This window comes from Panicum virgatum, chromosome 1K (assembly GCF_016808335.1).
Source record: "Panicum virgatum strain AP13 chromosome 1K, P.virgatum_v5, whole genome shotgun sequence".
In the NCBI taxonomy this organism is placed as follows: Eukaryota; Viridiplantae; Streptophyta; class Magnoliopsida; order Poales; family Poaceae; genus Panicum; species Panicum virgatum.
Genome location: NC_053136.1, coordinates 11,817,382 through 11,840,705, shown reverse-complemented (window position 1 = coordinate 11,840,705; position 23,324 = coordinate 11,817,382). Strand labels below are relative to the sequence as shown.

The 23,324-nt window shown below is 48.9% G+C and overlaps 1 protein-coding gene and 1 long non-coding RNA gene across 3 annotated transcripts; both read left to right on the top strand.

Moving 5' to 3' along the window:
• Nucleotides 1–12,357: 12,357 nt before the first annotated feature.
• Nucleotides 12,358–15,554, top strand: LOC120652637 (heat stress transcription factor C-2a-like). The gene is made up of 3 exons (XM_039930520.1): nt 12,358–12,705; nt 12,810–13,212; nt 15,529–15,554. Exons 1-3 carry the CDS (start codon nt 12,493–12,495, stop codon nt 15,552–15,554), a joined length of 642 nt encoding a protein of 213 aa, XP_039786454.1. The 5' UTR covers nt 12,358–12,492.
• A 705-nt stretch (nt 15,555–16,259) lies between these two features.
• Nucleotides 16,260–17,892, top strand: LOC120651349. Of its 2 annotated transcripts, XR_005666134.1 has the most exons (4): nt 16,266–16,525; nt 16,640–17,123; nt 17,554–17,643; nt 17,821–17,892. It is a non-coding gene; the product is annotated as an uncharacterized LOC120651349 (long non-coding RNA). The 2 variants fall into 2 exon arrangements; XR_005666129.1 differs by having other exon boundaries at nt 16,260–16,525; nt 16,640–17,643.
• Nucleotides 17,893–23,324: the final 5,432 nt, after the last annotated feature.

The following is a 23,324-nucleotide window of genomic DNA, read 5'->3' as shown; positions in this document are numbered from 1 at the left end:
TTGTGGAGACAGATTAGTTTTCGAATGTCACATTTGTTGGAATGGAGAGTGTTTCTTTGATGTTTGATACTCGGCCGCTGTTTAGTGAGCTGATTGCTAGGGCTCGTGAGGAGCTAGATTGGAATTCAACAGATGATGACATCGCAGTTGTGGGGGTATTGCATTATGGTAAATCTGGCCGAGTTTTTAGCCGTCAAGTCCGAATTGCATCTAAGGTTGGATGGGATAGATATGTCAATATTGTCATGAAGAATGAGATACAATGTCTTGATTTGGTTATGCGGAAGGTTTCAAAAGATCCCACCCCACTAGTGTGTCCACCTCGTAATGATCAGCCAACGCCTCATGTGCTATCGCCCGAAGGGGGTAATTCGGCACCCGCAGATCTGTCTTTACCAAACATTCAGATCGACGATGATGATGGGGTTCGGGTCCCTGATGTCCAATCCGGTCCGAATCAAACTGGGATTGTTCTTGATGTTGGTATATCTCCTCAAGAGATACCTACTGGCTAGAATCATCCAAGTAAGTCGCTTTGGTAAATATTTTCATTCAGTTCGATTTGACCCTTTATTCCATTTGTTGGTACCAACATATTTTTTCCTATTTATGAACGGAATGCAGGAGATGTCCCTAATAATGTAGGTATTACTCCAGAGATAGCACTAGTCCATACAGTGCGGGGCTCTAATAATGTGGAATGATCGAATCATGATCAAGAGGAGCCTTATGAGAATGAAAGAGCTGTAGATTCAGATGATGATCGTCCTATACCCCCATTGAGCGCAGAAGATAGAGAGCTCATCAGACAAGTTTGTCCTGATATTGATCCAAACGTGCCAGAATTCAGTGATGTCCGGAATCTTGACAAGGCATATGCAGAAGGAAGAGAAGCTGATCTCTTAGAGTGTCGTGAGCATGGTGATGATGAAGTACTAGAAGTTAAGAAGGGCATTGTTTTCAGGGTGAAGCATTCTTATGTGCAGAGACGTTACACAGTTGTGTGCGACAAGGCAAATTGCAATTGGCGGGTCTGTGCTCGGAAACAGAAAGTCACGGGAAAGCTCAAGATCACAAAGGTCGTAGGACCTCACACTTGTGCCGAAGAAGAGCTAGAATAGAGGCACCGACAGCTGACATCTACCCTAATTGCAGCAAGATTGTGCTCCATATTGAAGGAACAGCCCAATATGAAGGTTAACTCAATTATTGCATTAACAGAGAAACTATTCCATTACAGAATCAAGTATGGAAAAGCATGGCGGGCAAAGCAACAGGCCTAGAAGATGATATATGGGGATTGGGAGGAGACTTATGAGAAGTTGCCAGCATTGTTTAATGCAATGAAAGCAGCTACTACAGGCATGCATTATGAGTACATCCCAAAACCGGATGAATGGAGGAATGAGAGACAAATTTTCTTCCGTGCTTTCTGGTGTTTTCCGCAGTCCGTGGAGGCCTTCAGACATTGTCGGCCGGTGTTTTCCATTGATGGTACATTTCTCCTCGGCAAGTATATGGGCACACTATTGGTAGCCATTGCATGTGACGCTAACAATACGTTGGTTCCTCTGGCATTTGCTTTGGTGGAGAGGGAGAACAAAGACAGTTGGGGATGGTTCTTGAAGCTTTGTTCGGAGACATGTTGCAGGCCCTAGCAGAGAGGTTTGTGCCATTTCAGATAGGCACCAGGGTATACTTAGTGATGTAGAGGAGCAGATTCGGGGCTACCCACCGTTGCACCACCGTTGGTGCACTCGTCATCTTGCTGAGAATTTGTTTAAGAAAGATGGTGACAAGGATAACTTTGCACTATTTGAGTTAGTAGCTCGACAGTTGGAGGTGCAATTATTTGAGGAGAAGTTTGAGCAATTAAAGACGGCCACAAACGAGTTGGACACACTTACTCCTTCCATGGTTAGTAAGATTCCTGCCACGAAGAACCGAAGAACCGGATACATCAGAAAATCAGCCCACGAAGGAATGAAGCCCAACAAATCCAGCACAACCAGCTAACCCTAGGGACCAATCCCACCCTGCGTCCCTGCCAGGCTGCCACCCACACCATCCGCCTCCCCCACCCCCACCAGGCCACCAGGCACCATGCGCTAACTCCCGTCGACGCCGGCCGATGCCATGTCCCTGCTACCGCCGGCCTCCCAGCCACCGCCGACGTCGCCTCCCAGCCCCCGCCGTCGTCGGCCGCCTCCCAGCCCCCACCGACGCTGGTCTCCGCCCAACCCACGCCGCCATCGGGCTGCCTCCCAGCCCCCGCCGACGCCAGACCCGCAGCCGCTGGCCGCCTCCCAGTGTGCTCCCCGGCCCCCGCCCTCGGCCCCGGCCCCCGCCTCCAGCGCGCGGCGGCGGCGGCATCGCGCGGCCGCAGGACGAAGGCCGCCGCTGCAGGACAAAGGCGCGGCGGTGACAGCGGCCCTTCGGCGGCCCGCGGGATGGCGCGGTGGTGGCGCATTGACGACGCGCGGCCACGACCTGCGTGAGGGCACGGATCGACGCGCGACCTCCACCGGCGAGTGCGTGCGGCTGCTGATTTTTTTCTTTTTTTATCATTTTTTTCTTCGCCCTAGTAAGGCTATGTCCAACCATTCCCCCCATACAACTCCCCCCAAACGTACTATTTACTATATTTTACTACCTCCCTCCAAAAGATTCCTCCCCCTATAACTCATTCTCTCCAACCATTCCCCTCATATCTATTCCCTCTATATACTATCACTTATTAACTAACTATTTATTTATTATTTTTGAATTTAAAAAAATCATACAGTATTTGTACTGTCATAATACGCATTATCATCATGTTACGGGACTCAAACAAGATTAATATCATGAAGAAACGATGTGATTAGACTATAGGGGGAATTGAAACTCACCCTATATATGAGGGGAGTTTCAACTCCCGCTATATATAGGGGGAGCTTTGGGGGAACCGTTGGAGGGAATTTCCCCCCAAAGCTCCCCCTACATAGGGTGGGGGGCGGTTTGCAGGGCTCCGTTGGAGCAAGCCTAAATCTCGGTTCTTTCGGTCAGAACCGGAACCGAACCGAAAGAACAGAAACCGAAATTCATCGGTTCCTACATCTAAAAATAACCGATCGGTTCTAATTTTTTGGAAACTGAATTTTTAAAAGAACCGAGGAACCGAACCGATCGGTTCGGTTAGAACCGAACACCAGCCCGAGCCAGTGGAGCTGCACATGCCTGCTTTGTCTTTGAGTAGTACTGTGCTACCCTGATGCACATGCACCGATCCCTTTCTTCTTCTGGACTAGTAGTAGATTACTTCGTCTTTGCCTGCTTTGTCTGACGAAAGAGGTTAGAATAAAGGCGGGCACGGCCCGCTGCCGAGGGAAATAATTAGCCAGCTAATGATGGTATTAGCAAATAATTAGTGTATTTTAAGGTATATTAGTATATTATAAAGTAGATTAAGGCTTAGTTAAGTACAAATAAGTACTTTGTAGTCAATTCAACTAAGATAAATATTATCTCAGTACTTATTCTTTCTTTTCAATTTCATGCAGTATATAAGGCCCTGTTTAGTTCTCCATCAAAAACTTTACACATCAATCACATCAATGTTTGGGCACATACATGACGTATTAAATATGTATTAAATGTAGACGAAAAAAAAATCAATTTTCACCGATTGCTTGTAAATTGCGAGACGAATCTTTTAAGTCTAATTAGTTCGTGATTAGACAATAAAGGGCTACAGGCGCGGCAGGGCGGCGATGGGAAGGCGGGAGATGAAGCTGACTTCCCGGGGAATGGGCAACTCGGCGCGTGAGCGCCGCCACAGCGCCTGGGACTGGCCGTTCGCGGCTCCGTGGGGGGCAGCGGGCCACGGACCAAGCTGTGCCGAATTTGTTTTACTTTTAATTTTTTTAATTTAATATTGTAATAATAATCTGTGTGGATCTAAATTTTTAAGAAATAGTCCTTTTGATCACACCACAGCTCGAGGAGTCGCGTCACGTGCTTTGGCGCGACCAACCTATCACGCTGGCATGCGCGTGCCAGAGCTGACCTGGCATGGTTGAGTCACGCCATATGCGCAATCCTTTGGCGAGTCGCGCCATGAGGCGTGACGCGACCCTTCAGCATGTCGCGCCATGCGGTGTGGCGCGACTCAATTTAATAAAGGACCTCCCAGCCTGTCTCTTCATCTTTCTTCTCTCTTTTTTCCCTTCCCTCCCCACCCGACTCGATCTCCATGGAGCCGCCCCTCCCACTCCCCCTCTAGATCCATTCCATCCTCCACCCAATTCGAAACGGAAATGAAGAAAAATCGATCTTTGATGCACAATCTGATTGTTGACAATCTTGACAGCTGAAGGAGTCACGCCAAGACACTCGGCGCAACTCCTTGATGAGTCCCGCCAAGTGTACTGAAGGATCAGATTATTCCCACGCCATTTGAACCTCTAGTCGGACTACACACCCTTTTACGGCAGTTAAGTTGCTCCATGCAAAAAACAAAACACATAGTGTAATATCACAATACAAGTCCATTACAACTCCATGGCAAGTCCACAAAGTGTTCATGACAAGTCTATTAATATTAGTACCTTTATAAATCCACAAAGCGCCCATTAAAAATCGACTACAAGTCCATTCCTTCAACCATCGACAAAAGGAATCCTAACAAGTTTGATTTATCAAACAATGGAAGTCGCCTGCATTATTGCCATGCTGCCCGGAGATAACGATTGTCCACCAAAACTAACACACGCTCTAAAACACTACTAAATCAATTTCCCAGTCTCCGGGATACCTGTAAAATTTATTTTTGTGTTTGATGCCACCTTGTCCCCAGCAGCACATCACACGACTATTGGAATGGAACAATAACACGATGCCACAACCTCGTATGGAGTGGAGCTACCTCCTTGAGGCCTGGCAAGGGACGCCACGGTCTCTCAGCGACCGAATAAGATAGAAAACAATCCAATAAATAAAACCACGAGATATTTTGTGTAACAAGAGGTACAAAAATAAAAAAGAGAAATAAGGAACTTTACAGACCTGAATTGAATGGCCATTGTCTGCAAAGACAAGCCGCCACCTTTAATCCCACTAAACTTATCCAAAGGCCACATGCAGCGAGAGAAAGATCCATTCGTCCATGTTATGGGCATGGCGGCTTGCTTCGCACTATTTGCTACAGATAAAACTCCGGCACTTGTCAAAAAAAAAATACCGAGGGGGGGTTGTGAAACAGTCTCCACCGTATTTCATTAAGAGGAAACGACAAACAGCTTCTCGGATCGCGGAAAAACCCCCACACCCTGGCCCATGCCCAAAAGAACTATGCCTTGCGGTGAGTACAGCGAGAGAATTTTTTTTACCTCTGCACTACCCACTGAAAAATCCGCCCCCGAAGGGGATCGAACCCCGGCCGGCAGGCAAGAGGCGCTACTGAGCGCTGCTAGCCAGTCGGGCCGCTAGGCCGTTCGCAGCTCCGGCACTTGTCACAACAAAACATCCATGCTCTTCTCACAAGCTTAGCAAGAACTTAAAAATATCACTCAGTGATATTATGCCTTCCACACATTTGCTACCAACTTCCACATGAACAGTCGCCGCACCCCTACCAACAAAATACAATGAAAGGTTAAGGTATTATTCTTCACCAGGCACCTCTGTTTTCCAAACCAACTTACAGCGAATGTGCCACTGCAGATATGTGCAAACTTTAAACCGAAAGATCTAACCAAGATAGGTCGGAGTGTACTAAAATTTACTGGCATACTTGATGAATGGTCATCTCCTCCAAGCGAACATGTGTGTAGACCTTGTCTTTTGCTAGAGCTGTGTTGTCACTACGAGATGGAATGATCTCGATGATAAATACATGGACTCATGAATAGAGCTAAGAACTGAACTACAAGTTAAAACCTCCTCAAACAAGTGTCTAGCAGTGAATCATTTTCATCTACAATTGGTATTGAGCTGACTCCAGCTGCAACCAACAGTACGGACAAGCATAAGAGATTACTTTCGCAATATAATAGAGCTAATAGTTCCAATTGATATCCAATTTCAAGTGGAACTAGTGTTGAACCTCAGCTGTTAAACCAGAGTTGCCAAAGTAAATGCAAGCAGGAGCGCCATAATAACCTCAATCAACTCAAATCCTAGAAAATCCACGAAATGGAGGAAAACCAATTGGTTAAAATAGAGGAGTTACCTTAGAATAGAGGAGTTACCTTCAAGGATCGATTTCCCTTTGTTTCTCCTTCGAATCTGGTGGAGGATAGAGTGGATCAAGAGGGGGAGGGGGAGGGGCAGCGCCATGGAGGTCAGGCGGGTGGGAAGGGGAGAAAAAAAGAAAGGGAGAAGGAAGAAGAAGAGGCAGGCTGGAAGGTCCTTTATTAAATTGAGTCGCGCCACGCCGCATGGCGCGACTCGCTGAAGGGTCATGCCAAAGCATGTGATGTGACTTAACCTTGCCAGGTTTGCCAGCGTGGCACGTTGGTCGCGCCAAAGTATGTGGTATGACTCTTCAGGGAATCGCGCCACGAGCTGTGGCGTGACAAAAAGACTACTTCTTTAAAATTTAGATCTACACAAGTTATTATCAAAATATTAAATTAAAAAGATTAAAATTAAAAAATAATTCGCTGCACGCTGGGCGAGTGGTCTTCAAGGCTTTCACATGCAGCACCGTACCGCGCACGAGGAAACCGCAACCGCCACAGCCGTCTCAGCTAGTCAGCTCTCAGGTCCCCGTGAAACGGAAACACATTCTTTTATCCTCTTGCGAGTTTCAATATTCTGTCAGGTCGGTTATGGATAAGGTAATGACTTCTCTACAACAAGCCGTATTTTGGTCGATTGGAACGGCCGTTTGGTTCCGTCCAGCGTCTAATAAAGCAGTTAATTAACAGTCCGCCCCACCCACCCACTCCTCTCCCATTCCCCTGCACCCACCCCCCTCCCCGGCAGATCCGCCGCCCCCGTCCCCCAAGGGCCCGCTCCCCTCCACGCCCGCGCTGCCGCAGACCCCCTCCTTCGCCGTCGTCCCCTTCTCCCTCCCTCGCCGCTGTTCCCTTCGCCGGGCCGAGGCTGTCGGCGGGGAGGACCGCATCGCGCCAAGAGCGTTGGCGACCCGGCCCTCGCACTCGTCACCGACTGCATCGGCCCGGGGCCTACACCGCCTCAAACCCTGTTCCTTGCACGCTGGCTCCTCCACTCCTCCCCGCTACCATGTCCTCTCCTTCTCTCCCTTCTACTCCCCTCCTCCCTTTGTTCCCCAGCTTCATCCCTCCGTGGCGACATGCGGCGTAGCGAGGATCTCTGCCCTCCGCGGCTACGCACGAGGACACAGCTGCGCGGCGCGGCGAGGATCTCCCTCCGCAGTAACATGCGAGCACGCGAGTTAGGACACGGCGGTGCGGCGCGTTGAGGATGAGGCGGCGGCCAGGGTGAGGAGCGACGGCTCGGATGCGACTACAGGCGGGGCGAGGAGAGGCGCACGGATCTGTGGGGCTGCAGCGGGGGACGGCGATGCGGCGGCGCGCAGGGGCAATTCGTCGCCTCATGGTTATCCCCACCAGGTAATGGTCCTCCTCCTCTCCCTTCCCTCTCCCTGATTGAGGTTTGGACGGGTTAGGATTCAGAGATTTGGAGCTGGGGATAGGGTGGGGTTTAGGCATGGAGAGGCTCTCTAGACACTAGCGAGCTTGACAACGTCGAGGCCAACAATGCTTCCACGCCCCCGAAGTCCCACCCTCCTCGTTGGATCTGGTGCCCCGCACCAACATGCATTTTTTTTCTCCGGTATGTTTTAGTGATATTGTTGGCCACTTTCGTTCGGATCTCATTTCTCCGGTATGCTTGTGCTGGAATTAGAATTTCTTAGTAGTAGAATCCATGGATTTGTCTAGAAAAAAATTGATCCTATGTAAGAGGCTTAGATAGGAGTACTTTCTGATGATCTTCCATCTTCTTGTGTGTAACATATGAATTTTTCATTCCTGAAATTATACACTTTAGGTTTGAGTTACCGTTTTTTTTTGATGATCTGCCATCCTTCTTTTTTTCTCAGTTTAGCTCGTCGTCGGCTCCTGCTACTTCGGGGCTAAAGGAATCGAGGCTGTACCAACAAGCAAATTAATCATATTAGCTAAGCATTTTTGTGCCCTGGATTTTAGCATTTTTTACTCGGCCATGGTGAGCCTTCTCTCCTAACACCCCTCCTCCCTCGTCTGTGTGATCCTTTTTTTTCCGTGTGCTCCAAGCTAGGGGGATTCGATTTTGTGGGTGTTTTTCATGTGGCACTTGTGTTTTGGAGATGGATGTGGAGTAGGATTTCCTCACGTGCTTATCCCTGTTTTGATGTTTCACAGTTTCCAGAATAGCATGTTGTCGGTGTTTTAACCGTCGGGTTACCTAGGGATGCCCCAGGTAGAGTGGTTATGAGTAGGGACTCGTCGAGATCAGAACGCGATGGTGCAAGGAACACAAGGATTTAGGCAGGTTCAGGCCGCCGGAGCGTAATACCTTACGTCCTGTGTGGTTGTTTGTATTCCCTCTAGTATTGTCTGATGTTTTGGAGGGGTCTCTGCTCGCCCTTATATGATCTGGGGAGCAGGGTTACATGGAAGTCCTAGTCGCGTTCTGTTAGGATTCTAGTCCGAGGGGTTCGGCTAGCTCCCGAGACCGTCGACTAGTTCTACTCCTATTCGGGTAGATACAAAAGAGGTAGGAGATAACCATGTACTACTCCCTACTCTAGAATATTCTGTCCTGGTGAGCAGTCCTGCTGCCCCAGGTCTGACACACGCCTCTGGGGATCATTCTAGGTAATGCCTTGGGTGCTCAGGAATTTACAGGTGAGCTACCTCTCCCACTACCATACCCTATTGTTTTTCTCTATGTGTTGTGTGTCCTTTTTTTCTGCAGACAGAGCTGGATGCGTGTTTAGCTGTCTAGTTTTTGGAGATGCAGATGGGCTCAGTATTTAGCTGTCCACAAACACATTTATGCAGATGGGCTAAGTGTTTAGTTGTCTAGTTTTTGGAGATGCAGTTTAGCTATTTTTTACACCTCTAATCAACTTTTTTATGAATGCTTTTTTTAGTTTTATATGTCATAGGCATATTTTAGTAGTGTTTTTTGAAACATTTTCCACACTGCATACTAAGCAAATTTTTTTAGTTAACCAGGCATTAATACGATCCTAGATAGGCAATAATACACTACTAATCAAGCAAAGTACCATCTCAAGTTTGGTTCTCAAATTAGGGTGTCGAGGTTATGTTAACGTTGTGCATTTCAAATATAATGTCCATATTTTGGATTCAGTTCAAGGTGGGGGGATGTTGGATGGAAGCCCATACCAGAGGATATGTGCTTGCTGGAAAGTACGTGCTATGATTAGTAGTGTTTTTTTTAAAACATTTTCCACACTGCATGCTAAGCAATTTCTTTTCAGTTAACCAGGCATTAATATGATCCTAGGTAGGCAATAATACTCTATTAATCAGGCAAAGTACCATCTCAATTTAGGGGTGTCAAATTAGGCCGTCGAGCCTGGTGCATTCGATATGTGTTGCGCATTTTCTGTATTTAGTTCAGGGGTGGGGGCATGTTGGCTGGAAGCATGTGCTCTGATTAGCAGTGTTTTTTCGAAACATTTTCCACACTGCATCTTGAGCAACTTTTTTCAGTTAACCAAGCATTAATATGATACTAGATAGGCAATAATACTATATTAATCAGGCAAAGTACCATATCAAATTAGGGGTGTCAAATTAGGCTGCCAAGCCTATGCTGTGCATTCCATATGTGTTGTGCATTTTCTGTATTTTCAGTTCATGGATGTGCATTCCATAGTTTCTGGATGTGAAATGGTTATCTCATTCTTTTTCACAGCGCCACAAGCATTTTAGTACTTTGCAATAGGTATAATTGTTAAATAGTAGAAGCATTTTCGGTACTTTCCTATTAGGTATTTTTTGAGTTTAATATATGATTTTTTGTGTTAGAGAGGTATGCAGTTTTGGTAGAACTCATAAGCATTTTAATTGAGTCGGTTATATCTTTTTCAGTCTCGTATAGGCATTTTAATGTTGATTCTCAATAAAACTGTTCTACAGAGACAATAATATTGATTCCCAATAAGCAATATTATTGTTCTATCTAGGCATAACAGTACACTTCATTAAGTAATTTTGTTGCCTTTAGAAAATAGATAACATGCAACTGCCAGCAATGCTAATACAAGAAATAAATATTCAGTCACTCTCATTTTCCCTCTGATTCATTCTTCCTCACGGTTTGAATCTGGAGGCTAGTTTCGACACCTGTTAAATTTCCTTTACTACATATTTGGTTTGGACATTTTTGGTTCTGTTGTAGCGATGATAGTGGAGCAGGAACACGGCAGCTTTCACGGTTTTGAATCGGTGATCACTGATGCATATTTCAATTTCATAATGATTAATGAATGACTTTTTGATATTTAGAGAACTGCATTCAAGTGTATGCACCATTATTTTCTGCTCTGCTGTGAAAATATTTTGTAATGGTAGCTGTTCTGTCATACATTTTCATAGGCAACACTTCATGAATTCATTACTTGTAGCTTTGGTGTTCATGGGGACATAAGCACATCACCTTTTTATGCTTATAAAAGTATATTCTGCGGAATACTCAATACGAAGATGAAAGAAATTGTAATCAGTGTACTTCCCTTCATATTTTGAACATTCACTCTTATTAGAGTGCATCACATCTTGCATGTGCACCATCCTATATAGTTTCAACCAATGTTTTTGGCATGTCATTAGTGTAAACTGTAAGCTACTTGTTTTTTTTTTGGGAAGCTGTAAGCTACTTGTTATTCTTTGTTAGCAAAGTACCATTCTCAGTCAGGTAAAGTACTATTATCAGTTAGCAAAGTTCTATTCTTAGATAGGCAAAGTAGTGTATTAGCTAGGCAAAGTATTATGCTTCAGTTTATTTTAGTAGGCAAAATATTGTGCTTCAGTTTATTTAGTAGGCAAAGTATTATTCCTGGATATAGCAGCAGTTGCTTCCTGTGTTGTTTAGCTGACATAATCTTTTTGTTTTTTATGTATATGATTTTTGAAACACTGGCAAATTGATTCAATTCATATTAATTCTTGTGCAGTTAGTGTTTAGAGAGACTAATCATGTGGCTCCATCTAGAGGATTTACTTGTATCAGGACCTCACTTTAGCAAATGGTGAGCCTAGATATTCTATCTTGCTATTTTCATCTTGTTCTATTTTTCGTTGCAATGGTGAGCCCAGATATTCTATCTTGTAGTCAGCATATTTTGTTGTGGTTTTAGCGATTTCTCATATTTTGGTGAGTTTTTGCCATTTTGGCCCGACTAAGCAATTTTAGAAAGTGAAAATTCATTTTTAGCCTACCATTTTGAATTCTAGTTGAGCATTTTTGTGCTGATTCAATTCTTTTGTTTGGTGCTTTTGTGCTTAGGTGGTATATAAGCAAGCTCACACAAAACCTTGATGATGGAGTAATTCCATTTTTTTATTTTTGTGAGAGACGATGATGCCTGAAGACTTGTTTTTGTGAATGTTTAAATTAGATTGCAAAAAATACTTTTGTATATGTTCATATTTGCTTACAGCTTTTCAAAGCTTTGTTTGCGATGTACACAAAAATTGCTTTTTGTTCTTATTGTGAATTAAATTACCAGTATTATCTTTAGAATTGTCTGAAAGCAGCAAAACAGAAGGTGAGACAGGTCGTGTGGCAAGTTGGTGCCAGCTAGTATTTGTTAGAAAAGGAAAGATGGCACGTGGGGGGATTTTCTTTCCAAAAAATCACAGGCCGTACGGCCGGCCGTACATTAACCGAGTCCTATAGATAATGCCGAGATGATTAGTATCTCTCTATTTTCTCCTATACACACCATTTTTTCTTCAAAATTCAAGTCGAAAACGGATGGTGCCCCGAGCTACACAGCAGGGGAGCAACTTGAGTCTTGAGGTACCATAACAAAGGCTGCCAGGCTGGTCCCCGTGTCCCCTTATCGGCTTTTTTTTTAATATTTCTTATCGGCTTATCCAATGCCCGTGCGGCCGACGCGACCGCTTTTCCTCCCCCGCTATCACGCCACCGCAGCACGGCGGGGGGCTGTCAAGCATCAGCCGGAGCGGAAGGAGGGGTCAGGGGGTCCAAGCCTGGCGCCAGCGAACTTGTGGCTGCGGGACGCGCCACGGAAGGCTCCGGGGCCCGGGACACGCGTCCGGCCTGACTTGGCAGCTGTCCCTCTCTCTGGCCCCGCTGCTCCCACTAGTATATCACGCGCCTCGTCGCCCGAGATGGCAAGGCTCCGGCACGCGGCACTCGCCTCCACGCCTTACCCTTTCCGCGCCCACCGCCGTTGCCGCATATAGCCACACCGTCGGCGGCGAGTATATATACATCCATTCAGTCCAACGACGTAGCTAGCTAGCAGGCGCGCCGCCCATGGCGAGCGTGGACGCGGCGGCCGGGGTGGCGCCGTTCGTGGCCAAGACGTACCGCATGGTGGACGACCCGTCCACGGACGCCGTCATCGCGTGGGGCCGCGACAGCAACAGCTTCGTCGTCGCCGACCCCTTCGCCTTCTCGCAGACGCTGCTTCCCGCGCACTTCAAGCACTCCAACTTCTCCAGCTTCGTGCGCCAGCTCAACACCTACGTACGCATCCAATCTAGCCACACCGATTGATTTGCCTGCCTGCCTGCCCGTGTTCTTCTTCATTCCATCCATCAGCCAACCTGACGACCTGTCGTCGTACGCAGGGCTTCCGGAAGGTGGATCCGGACCGGTGGGAGTTCGCGCACGTCGCGTTCCTGCGCGGGCATACGCACCTGCTGCCCCAGATAGTGCGCCGGGGCGGTGGCGGGAAGCGCAAGGACGACGTCGGCTCCTGCGCCGCCAACGCCGGCGCCGCGGCGGACGAGGACGCCGTGGCCATGGAGGTGGTCCGGCTGAGGCGGGAGCAGCGGGCCATCGAGGACCAGGTGGCCGCCATGTCGCGCCGCGTGCAGGAGACGGAGCGCCGGGCCAAGCAGATGCTCGCGTTCCTCCTCAAGGTCGCGCGGGGACCCGCAGGTGATGCGCCGCCTCGTCTCCTCCACGGCGGCAGGCGGCGGGAGCGACTGCGGCGGCGCCGTCGGGTTCGCCGCCGCGGCGCCCTAGGGGGAGCGCGGCGCCGCCGCCGCCGGCCCCGCCGCCGCGGACCTGGGCGCGGGGTTCTACGGCGCCGGCGTCGAGGACGTCGGCTTCGGCGGCGAGTACCTGCAGCCGCCGCCGGACGTGTTCCCCGTGAACAGCGGCTACTGAGCGATGGCGCCACGGCGGTCGTCGTCGTTTCCTCTGCCGTCGCGTGCGTGCTCCGTTCCGTCGCCACCTGCCCTCGCGAATTGCCTGGGCAGGTGGCAGCGGCGGAGTGGCGGACGGTGACGGAGAAGGTCTCCGACCGGGCGGGCGGGCGGGTAGTCGCAGCGTCTGTTGGGTGCGCCTGACTTGTGGGAGTAACCAGCAAACGAGGTGGTGGGCGTGCGTGAATGGAGGAATAACAAGGCTGTGAAAAGTGTAAAGCCTTGGTCGTTTAGGCAGCCAGGTTTAGGTAGGCCATGTTGCTCTTCAGCTTTGCTTGCTTCCCCTGTGATGTGAATACTCCCACACAGCAGGACTAGTGCTCCGAGTTCGCTCGCTCTTAGGCTGAACTCACCAGCCTACCCATTCCATCTCTCATTTCAAACTCCACACTGTAAATAGTACATGCTACAGTACAAAACAGTGAAAAGAACGTCCACGTCAGCTTCCCTCCCACTCCCACTAGTGAGTTCAGCCTTAGCCTCCCTCCCACTCCCACTAGTGAGTTCAGCCTTAGAGCAGGTACAATAAACGATTTCAGCTTGGCTTGTAGCCAAGCCACCTCAGTGTTCACACATGTGGCAGAGAGAGAAATGAACAACCTGGCTGCGCTTGTCGCATACTTTCGCGCCGAGCGCTTGCACTATTTTGGGGCCCCACCACCACCTCCTGCTACCCACCACGCCGAGAGCGTAGGAATGAGTGTAAAAAGTAGGCCTATTTAAATACATGAGTATGTCAAGTTAACAGCTTGACCAAGCTGTTGTATCGCTTGTCTCTTAGGTTGTCTTAAAATGACATAGACTTGGCTTATAGCCAAGCTTATTGGCCTTGCTCTTATGTCTTGCTCCAAATCATCTCTGGCATCGTGCACGGACGAACAACGCCACGGCGTAATTTGATTCGAGCCACCTCTGACACATGGCCAGCACGGCGGCGGCAAGCAGCTTCCCTCGCCTGGCCAGCCCTATCAAACACGCCCTCGGCGTAGCTGGGGGGCTCGGCTCCCCGCGGTGGCTCGCGCGGGCTCGGGCGGGAATGGTGAAATTTCTCGCGCCATTTCTACTGTGACTGAATTTTGGTATTGTGATTATGTGAAAATTATTGTGACTGTAAATCATAGTATTGTGACTGTGAATTGTGACGTGAAAATTATTGTGACTGTGAACTATGGTATTGTGACTGTGAATCTTGGTATTGTGACTGTGAATTGTGATCGTGAATCTTGATATTGTGACTGTGAATTGTGACCGTGAAAAATTTGGTAGAAATGCCCAACTCTTGGAGATGCTCTTACTAATAAATGATATGAATCTGTTACAAATGATGTTTTATTCCATATATAGACATTGTGCTATTGTACTTGTCATCATTGATTTTATATATAAACATTGTGGAAATCTGTCCACAAGTACTTGTGGTATTGTACTCATCATCATTGATTTCATATATAAACATTGTGCTATTGTTTGATTATATTTGTTCATGGCAATGGCAATGTGTTGTTGTGTGAGAATTGGTGTGGTTGCCCAACCTGGCTCGGCGCCAAACACCACCCCGAACTGGCAGTTGGTGGTGGTTGTGCTGTCAGCCCGGCTTCCAAGTGCTACCCAAACAACACTTGAGGACGCCTAGACCGGGTTGGGCCACTGCGCCAAACAAGGATGGGTGGCCCGTTGCCACTGGGCTCTGGCTGGCAACGGCCTGGTCGCTGAACCGGGCTGGCCATAGCCACCGTTCCAAACACGTCCCGATTTCTCGCGTATGCGAGCAGCCAGACAGAGGGGGTGCTTTTGGCCCCCGCAAACCGGACCGGGAAGACAAAAGTGGAGCCAAACACTAGACTGACCTCCCGGGAGCGCATCTGAGCTCACATGCCAACCTATCAAACACGCAAGTTCGGGTCCGGTCTGGGACTAGGCGCCTCGATTATAAAGATCTTGGGCCTCACTTTCGTAAGATTTTTTTTTTAAAAAAAGATGAAAGATGTTGTTCCCGTACAAGAAAAACAGAAACTATTATGGAAAATACCAAGAAACCTCATCCACAAGCACGCACTCAACGCTACAATTAATTTTTTTCTTCGTCTCCAAACAATATAGTCTAGTTGTTTTCTGGGATGCGTCTAACTGGATGCAGTATTATCGTACAAATCCGCCGTGTGATCGCACAAGTCCGCTGAAAATAAAACCCAGAGATAAAAGTATTCTAGACTATCGCACAAGTCCGCCGAAAATAAAACCCAGAGATAAAGATATTCTGGAGACACAAGTTGTTCCAGAATAAATAAAATATTCCAAATAGATAAAAATATTTCAGAGATAGATATTGCTCCAGGATGAATATAAAATAATTTAGAAATATTTCATTTAAATATAACCGAGATGAAATCTAGAGATAAAAATATTCTAGAGACACAAGTTGTTCTAGAATAAAATAAAATAATCCAAATAGATAAAAATATTCCAGGCACATAAATTGTCCAAGATGAATAAAAAATAATTTAGAAATATTTCATCTAAGCATAATTAAGCGCGTTCTAGTTTTGAAGATATTGTCGTAATAAATATAATAATGATACAATTAAAATTTAATTTGAACAATTAGTTCATGAAATAGAGCAATTTTTATTTAAATGTATATATTGTACATAAATCAAGGGGAAGATATATCGCTTTGTAGGTGAGTGCATCACTGCATGTCTGCTTCGTGTGGTTGATTTGCTTGTCGATCTGGCTGCCGGTCGGGATGCAAGCGGGGCGGGTTCTGCCACAAGTCCGCTGGGCTGACCCGCGCCGCATACCCGCGTAACGCCGCCAATGGGCCCGCAGAGCTGAAGTGGCGCTTCGCGGCCTGGCCGCGATGCCCAGCGGCGCCGCGTAGCTCGCAAAACCAAAGGCTCGCATCCGGCATCTCCCCTCGATCCTACCCTAAAAAAAAAATCTCCCCTCGATCCACTCCGCCGGCCGGCGGCTCCGAAGCCGCCGGCGCCACTCCGCTCCGCCTCCGAAGCCGCCGGCACCTCTTCGTCTTCGTCTCCGCTCCGTCTCCGCCGACGCCGGCACCACCCCCCACCAACCCACCGGAGCGTCCACTCCAGCGGCGACTCGAGCACCGGATCCGTCTCGATTTGTTGGTAAGGAATACTTACTCCCTCGCCTCGGTCATTTTTTCTTCGGGAGATGGTGCGGGCACTCTCAGGGAGCATGACGATTCTTGATTTGTTCTGTTCCATTTTCTTCTTCCTCAGCGGCTCAGCGCGCGCAAGATCTATTGGTATCTGTGTAGGAGGCGTATCCATGGTGTCTCCGTCCGCTCGTGTGCCATCGCAAAGAATGGTTCCAGGCCTCCTTGCTGCTTCCCCTGGCCCTACTACTCCTACCTTCGTTGCAGCACCCATCCCTTCCCAGGTCCCTGAACCCCATCGTCAAGAACAGGGAGGAATCTAGACAACAGGGAAAAAACGAAAGGTCAGCTCTGAGTTTGGCAAGAGGGCAAAGGTGCTCCGACCTGCACATCAGGGCTCCTCCCCTGCTGCCACCATTCCCACAGCTGGACATCAGGCACAGCAACTTCCTAGATCTTCTTAATCTCATATTCCTAACTATACTGACTTGTCCATGCATGTTCCTAAACAAATGTGCTTGATCACTGGCCGGAGATAACTAGCTCGCCCAACAATAATTCTCTTACACAGAGCTTTTGGGAAATAAGGCTTGCATTCTTGAACTGAGGTGATCTTTCTGTCTTAATTGCTTTTCAGTAGACTACAAACTGTAATCTTTCCACTTAAAAGGTGTGCACCCTGAGAAATAAATCCAAGCAATGCACCATCCGTACTGAAAACTTTGTTAATTAACCATCTTGACTACATCTTTGTGACCAAGTTTCACATTTCAGTAAAAGATTTTGTGCTAGTTAATTAGAGCTACTGAAGGTTTGAGCATGTATCAACTACCAGTTGGGTATGGAAAACCTTTTTACATCATGCAGTGAATGGCTAGTAACTGCCTATGCCTTCAAATAAATTGGATGTAGTGGACAGTTTTGATAGCAGTTAACTTGCATGCAGTTTACTTTTTCTTTAGTGAACAAGGAGTTGCCTAAACTTGTATTCCAACTGGGCTCATTTTCGCTTCCAGTTTGCTGATCATTGATTTGCAGTAGTAGGGAGTCATTTGGACCGCATTTCTTCAGATCACAAGAACAGGAGCCTTGAAAGAGCAGCCTAGTTGAAGATGGTATTTCAAAATGGTATTTCATTTAGTGTCATCAGATTTGCACAATACAAAACTAGGCAAATCTTTACCTGCATATTTTGGTGCCCTAGATCTTTTACTTGCATTAATTTCTAACTATTTGATCCCATTATTAAGTACAACTACCTTTTCCTTCAATTCACTAATGATGTGTTCTTTTTTGAGAATGCAGGTAGATGTTAGACTGCAATCGAAGAAGCTGCAGCAGCAGGATTGCTAAGCCACGTAGAAGAAAAAATGAGGAGAAAAAGTGATTCCAAGTACAGTGCTAATAGATTAGTGTGGTTCTGTAATGTAATCCATTTTAGTCTTTTCGAGCACTCGCCGATGTCATCATCGGATCCTGAAGTATAGTTGTAACACATATTTGGATTTCGATTTATGGTGTTGCAAAATCTGGAACATATAGTTGTTATTGACTTGTTACACATTAGTTGCAAAATCTGGAAACGTCAGCTCTGCTAGCTTGATAGTGCGGACAGTGTTCTCGAGGTGACGCGGCCTACGCGGGCTGCCGCAAAGCCCGCAAAAACTTGCGGTGCTATGCGGGCCGCCGCAGCTGCCCGCGGGAGAGTTTGCGGCGCATGCGGACGTGGGGCGGGCAGCCGCCACCCGCCCCGCTTGCATCCATACGTGGTAGTACATATCGCCATAGACGGTCAATGACACGACAGTCCCGATCGACCCCACCAAGTTTGAAGTTCTACCACCCCTAAACGCAAAAACACAAAAATGCAAAATTTTGCGAAAAAATCTTACTAATTTGAAGTACTAAATGAAGTCTATTTACAAAACTTTTTGCATTGATGGGCTGTAAATCGCGAGACGAATCTAATGAGTCTACTTAATCCATGATTTGCAATAGTGGTGCTACAGTAACTATCCACTAATTATTAATTAACTATGGATTAATTAGCATCATTAGATTCATCTCGCGATTTACAATCCATCTGTGCAAAAAGTTTTGTAAATAGGTTTCATTTAGTACTCAAATTGGTAAGATTCTTTAAAATTTTTTTTTTGCAAAAAGAACTAAATACGGCCATAATACTCTCCCTCCGTCCTTAAAACAATGCAGCTGTCACTTTCCGAAAAGTCAAATAATTTTAAGTTTGACCAAATTTATAAAAAAATTACCAACATATATACCATAAATAGATTTAGTATAAAAGTATATTATATGATCAATCTAGTGATATTTATTTTATAACCTAAATGCTAATACTGTTCTGAATAAATTTTTATCAAAATTTTAGTAAATAGAGTTGCATTTTTTGGACGGAGGGAGCAGATGAATTGAGCTCGTGACGTCTGCTACTCAGCTGCTTGAGCAAAGAAATGTGTGTGTGGATGCTGCGGTAGTGCAGTGAGCCAGGAAGCCAATGATGGGACCGGCTGTGTCACTGTGGTCCAGGCAGACACTTGCGGCGCGTAGGGGAGGGCAGCCGGGGGTTCTATTCCCTCCGTATGCGAGGGGGAGGGACGCGTTGTAGAAGCGCCTCCGCCGTAGCTGCCCCGCCATCTTCTGCCTCCTCGGGCTCCGACGCGGCTTCCGCTGCCAGGCTTAGGGCCTGATTGGTTTGCGTATAGCCACAGCCTGGCTCGCATGCTGCGAGCAGGCCCGCTGTGGCCAGGCTCGCCGGGTGCGAGAGGTGCTTGATTGGTTTGCGTACGCCTATATACAGACTTGGTTTAGACATTGTTTGGCTGCCTGCACATCCAATGCAAAAGTGAATTTCTATGTCTGCACGTTCTTCCATGCACACTCACATGCCCTCGCGCTTGCACCATCGGAGCCTGGCTCCAGGGAAACGGTCGATTCTCTCGTTCCCCCGGAGCCTGGCTGAGAGCAGCCTTTTGCATGCGCGCAACCTGGTCGAAGGAGTGGATCAGGAAACCAAACACGCAGAGTCTGCATCCACCGGGCCTGGTTAAGCTGCATGCAGCCAACCAATCAGGCCCTTAACTGTCGGTGTTTAATCGCCAAGTTATTCGAGGTATACCCCAAAGAGATTGATTGTAGGCAGGGACTCGCCGAGATCAGAATGCAATGGTGTAAGAAATACAAAGATTTAGACAAGTTCAGGCCGCCGGAGCGTAATACCCTACGTCTTGTGTGGTGGTTTGTATTGTCTTAGGTGTTGTTCAATGTTTTGGAGGGGTCCCTGCCCGCCCTTATATAGTCTGGGGGGACAGGTGTAACATCCCGTAAATTTCACGGAATGTTAAATTCTCCAAAAATATGAGTTTTCAAAAACTTTTTGTGTGATTGTGTTATTAGCTAGAATAATATAAGTTTGCCTTCTAAATTCCCTCTAAATTCCTAGTAAATTAAAAACAATTTAACATGAGGACCCTAATGCTAGCGTGGTTCATTTGGAGTTATTTGAATTTTTTTTTGGATCTACTTTATTTATTTGAATTCAATTTGTATTTGTTGTCTTTTGTTTGAAATTGGGTGGAATTTAGTTTGAATTAAGCCATTCAAACTAAATTCAAAAACTAACTCAAACTAACCAACCTAACCCGCTAACAGGCCCAACCCATCTAACTCCTCTAACTCCTAACCCAGCTAACCAGCCCAGCTCTGCCCGGCCTGCCCCCAACCCAGCTGTTGCTGGCCCAAACCGGCCCGACCCGCTTCAAACCCGCACAGCCTGCGCCGCGTTCAAGCCAGCCCAGCACCGCCTGGATGCGCTCCACGTCGCCCACGCCGAGCCCGTCCCATCTGTGCCGCTCCTCGGCGTCCGGGCCCGCCGTGAGCCCCCAACCCTAGTCACGCCGCCTATAAAGCATGCCTTGGCCGCCACGGGAACCCTAGCTTGGGGGATTTTTCTCCCCTTCCACCGCCGCCTCACCCAGAGCAGAGTGGAAGGGAGGCAAGGAGGACAAGAGGAGGAGCCGCGCCAAGAGGAGAAGAAAAGGAGGAGGTGCGCCACCGCCACGCCAGCAAGGAGGAGCCGCCGAGGAAGGATGCCGCCCGCCGGACCATCACTGAGCCGGTGCCCCGATCCCCTGCACCGACGATCCTGCTCGGCACGGCACGGCTCCGAGTCGTCACGGCCGCGTCTCGCCACTGCTCCAGGCCTTTCTTCCTCAGCCCAACCAGTAGGCACCCGCTTCACCTCCCCGCCGTCGAGCCATAGCCGCCATAGGGCCCTCCTACCCCTTTTTTTTTGTGCCTCGTCTGCGGGGGCCCTTTGCCTGTCCCCGCCACCGTGGCCCATCCCCGCCGCCGCAGCCACGCCATGCGTGTGTCGCGTGCGTGAGCGCGTGCTCTAGTGCCCAAGCGCAGGTCTTTGCCTTGCCTTGGCGCTGACCGAGCCGGACCGCCATGACCGCCCCACCTCGCCTCGGCTTCGGCCATGCCGAAGTGACCGCGCGCAAACACCGCCCTGGACACACGCGCACACCGCACTGCATGTGCGAGGCCACCACCGGTCTGCGCGCGTCCACACCCAGCCACGCACCGAGCCTCTGACCCACCTCGCCCACGCATGGCTGCCTCGCCATGGCCGCGACGCGCCGTGCCGCGAGCGCACACGCCCAGACCACGCCGCGGCCTCGTTCACGCGCACATCGCACGACGTCGCCTCGGCCGTACACACGCACCCGTGTTCCGTGGCCGTGCCTCGTCCATGCACCACGTCGACCTCGCCGCTGTTAGCTCGCCGCCACGCAGCATGGCCATGCCTTGCTCCGCCACGGTTGCCCACACTCCCGTGCGACGTCTCGCCGTCGCCGACGCGGGCCCAGAACACCGGAGCCCCGTGCGCTTGACCGTGCCCAGCCTTGCCGCCTCGCTCACACACACCCTGCCTCGCCGTGGCCGCGTCGCGTCGCGCCGCGCCGCGTGCGCACGCACACGCCACGCCATGGGCACTTTGTCCACACACGTGCACACGCCCCGCACCTGCGCACGCACGCGCACAACCCAGCCCCGCCATGGCCTAGCTTTGCCCGAGGCGGGGAAGGGCCAAGCTTGTGTTGCCTGTGCCGCCAAGCTCCACCGTCAAGCTGCCGCTGCATGCTTCCTGACCGCCAGAGCCCCACCGTCTCCCGATCCTAAGGCGCCCAAACCTGGTTTCGCTCCGTGCCATCGCCGCCTGGAGTCTCGCCCACAGCCGCCGCCTGTAGACTCGCCTGCCGCCGTCGCCGGGATAGCCTCGCCACGCCGCCACCTCTTCGTTCCACCAGCGGTGCACACATGCACACACGGCCTCACCAGATCCACCCGACCCGCACGGTATCCAGCCTGAGACCGACAGGAGGGACCCACCTGTTAGAAGAAGATGAGCCGCGACCAGGGGACCAGAGCGGTCAATGAAAGGAGAGGAGGAGAAAAAACGAAGAAGGAAGATGAAGAAGAGAAGAAGAAGTTAACGGGCCGCCTTCACACGCCGGACCAGAACGCCAATGCTAAGAAGCCCAAGTCGCTGAGCCGAGTTTTTGGGCCGCTAGTAAACCAGCCCGTTAAGCCGCAAACCCGAGCCAGCCCAGTCCGCGAGCCGCCCTCCCAAGCCGTGGCCATTTCCTTATCTGAGCCGAGCTGACCCACGAAGCCGCGGCCTGAGCCGACCTACCAGCCCGCCAAGCCGAGCCGCCGTTTCTTGGGCTAAACCGAGCCGGCCCTCTTCTCTTTGAGCCCAGTACCGCTTTAGCTTCTCTTTTCGTTTTTCCTTTAACCAGACCTGACACGCGGGACCCACTGGTCAGTGACACGGTGCCGCTAACATGTGGACCTCACCTGGACGTGGACCTAGATGACCTATTGACTTGGTCAATGTTGACCAGGTCAACACTGACGCCATCAAAGGCTATGATGACGTCAGCATTTGGCAGACCCCGTGCTGACGTCATACTGACGTCAGCAGGACACATGGCACTCCCTGGTTCTGCCACGTGTCGGCCTGTGTGTTTTCTTTTTCCGAAAACCTTTATTTAATTCTAGAAATTGTTTTAAGCTTCAGAAATTTATAATAAATCAACTAGAGCTCCGAAAATTATGAAACCAGTTTCATAATTCTTCTAAAATCATGAGCTACGCGTTAGATTAGGTTCTATTGTGAGTTGGATCTTATTTGGGTAGTTTTGTGCATTTTTGTACTTTGGCCCCTATAGTAATCCGTAATTACGAATAGGTCCTGCTGCTGAAGAGAAGACTGACGACCAGGACTACCAGGAGGCCCAGGAGTTCTACGAGGAGCACTCAGGTTCAAGCCCATCTATGATTTGATTTCTTATTAGGCATTGCTTGCTAGAATTGCTATTGCTCTACTTGTGTGTATGTGATATAAGCCTGGACGACCTACTTATCTATCCTATTCCTTGTACCCTATGACTCCTTGATGGATTCTTGAATGCTTTGGCTACTATGAGAGTGAATAGGTATGGGAATGCCATGATATGATAGTCTTGCATGCATGAGACCCACATTGTGAGGAGCCAGAGATAGGGCTTTTAGCGGGGGGCAAGCTACTGGCCGGAAATGTGTATTGGGCACATTCCAGGGGGCACCTGTGGCGGGTGCGGGAAGAGAAGGAGGGGCGATACCTGTTATGGGTGCCTAAGGAGAGGTGAGACCTGTTATGGGTGCCTTTGTCGGACCACTGCGGAGGACTGCGAGGAGTGCTTGCCCCGGCTTCTTATGGACATATGTGGTATCTGAGATTTGTA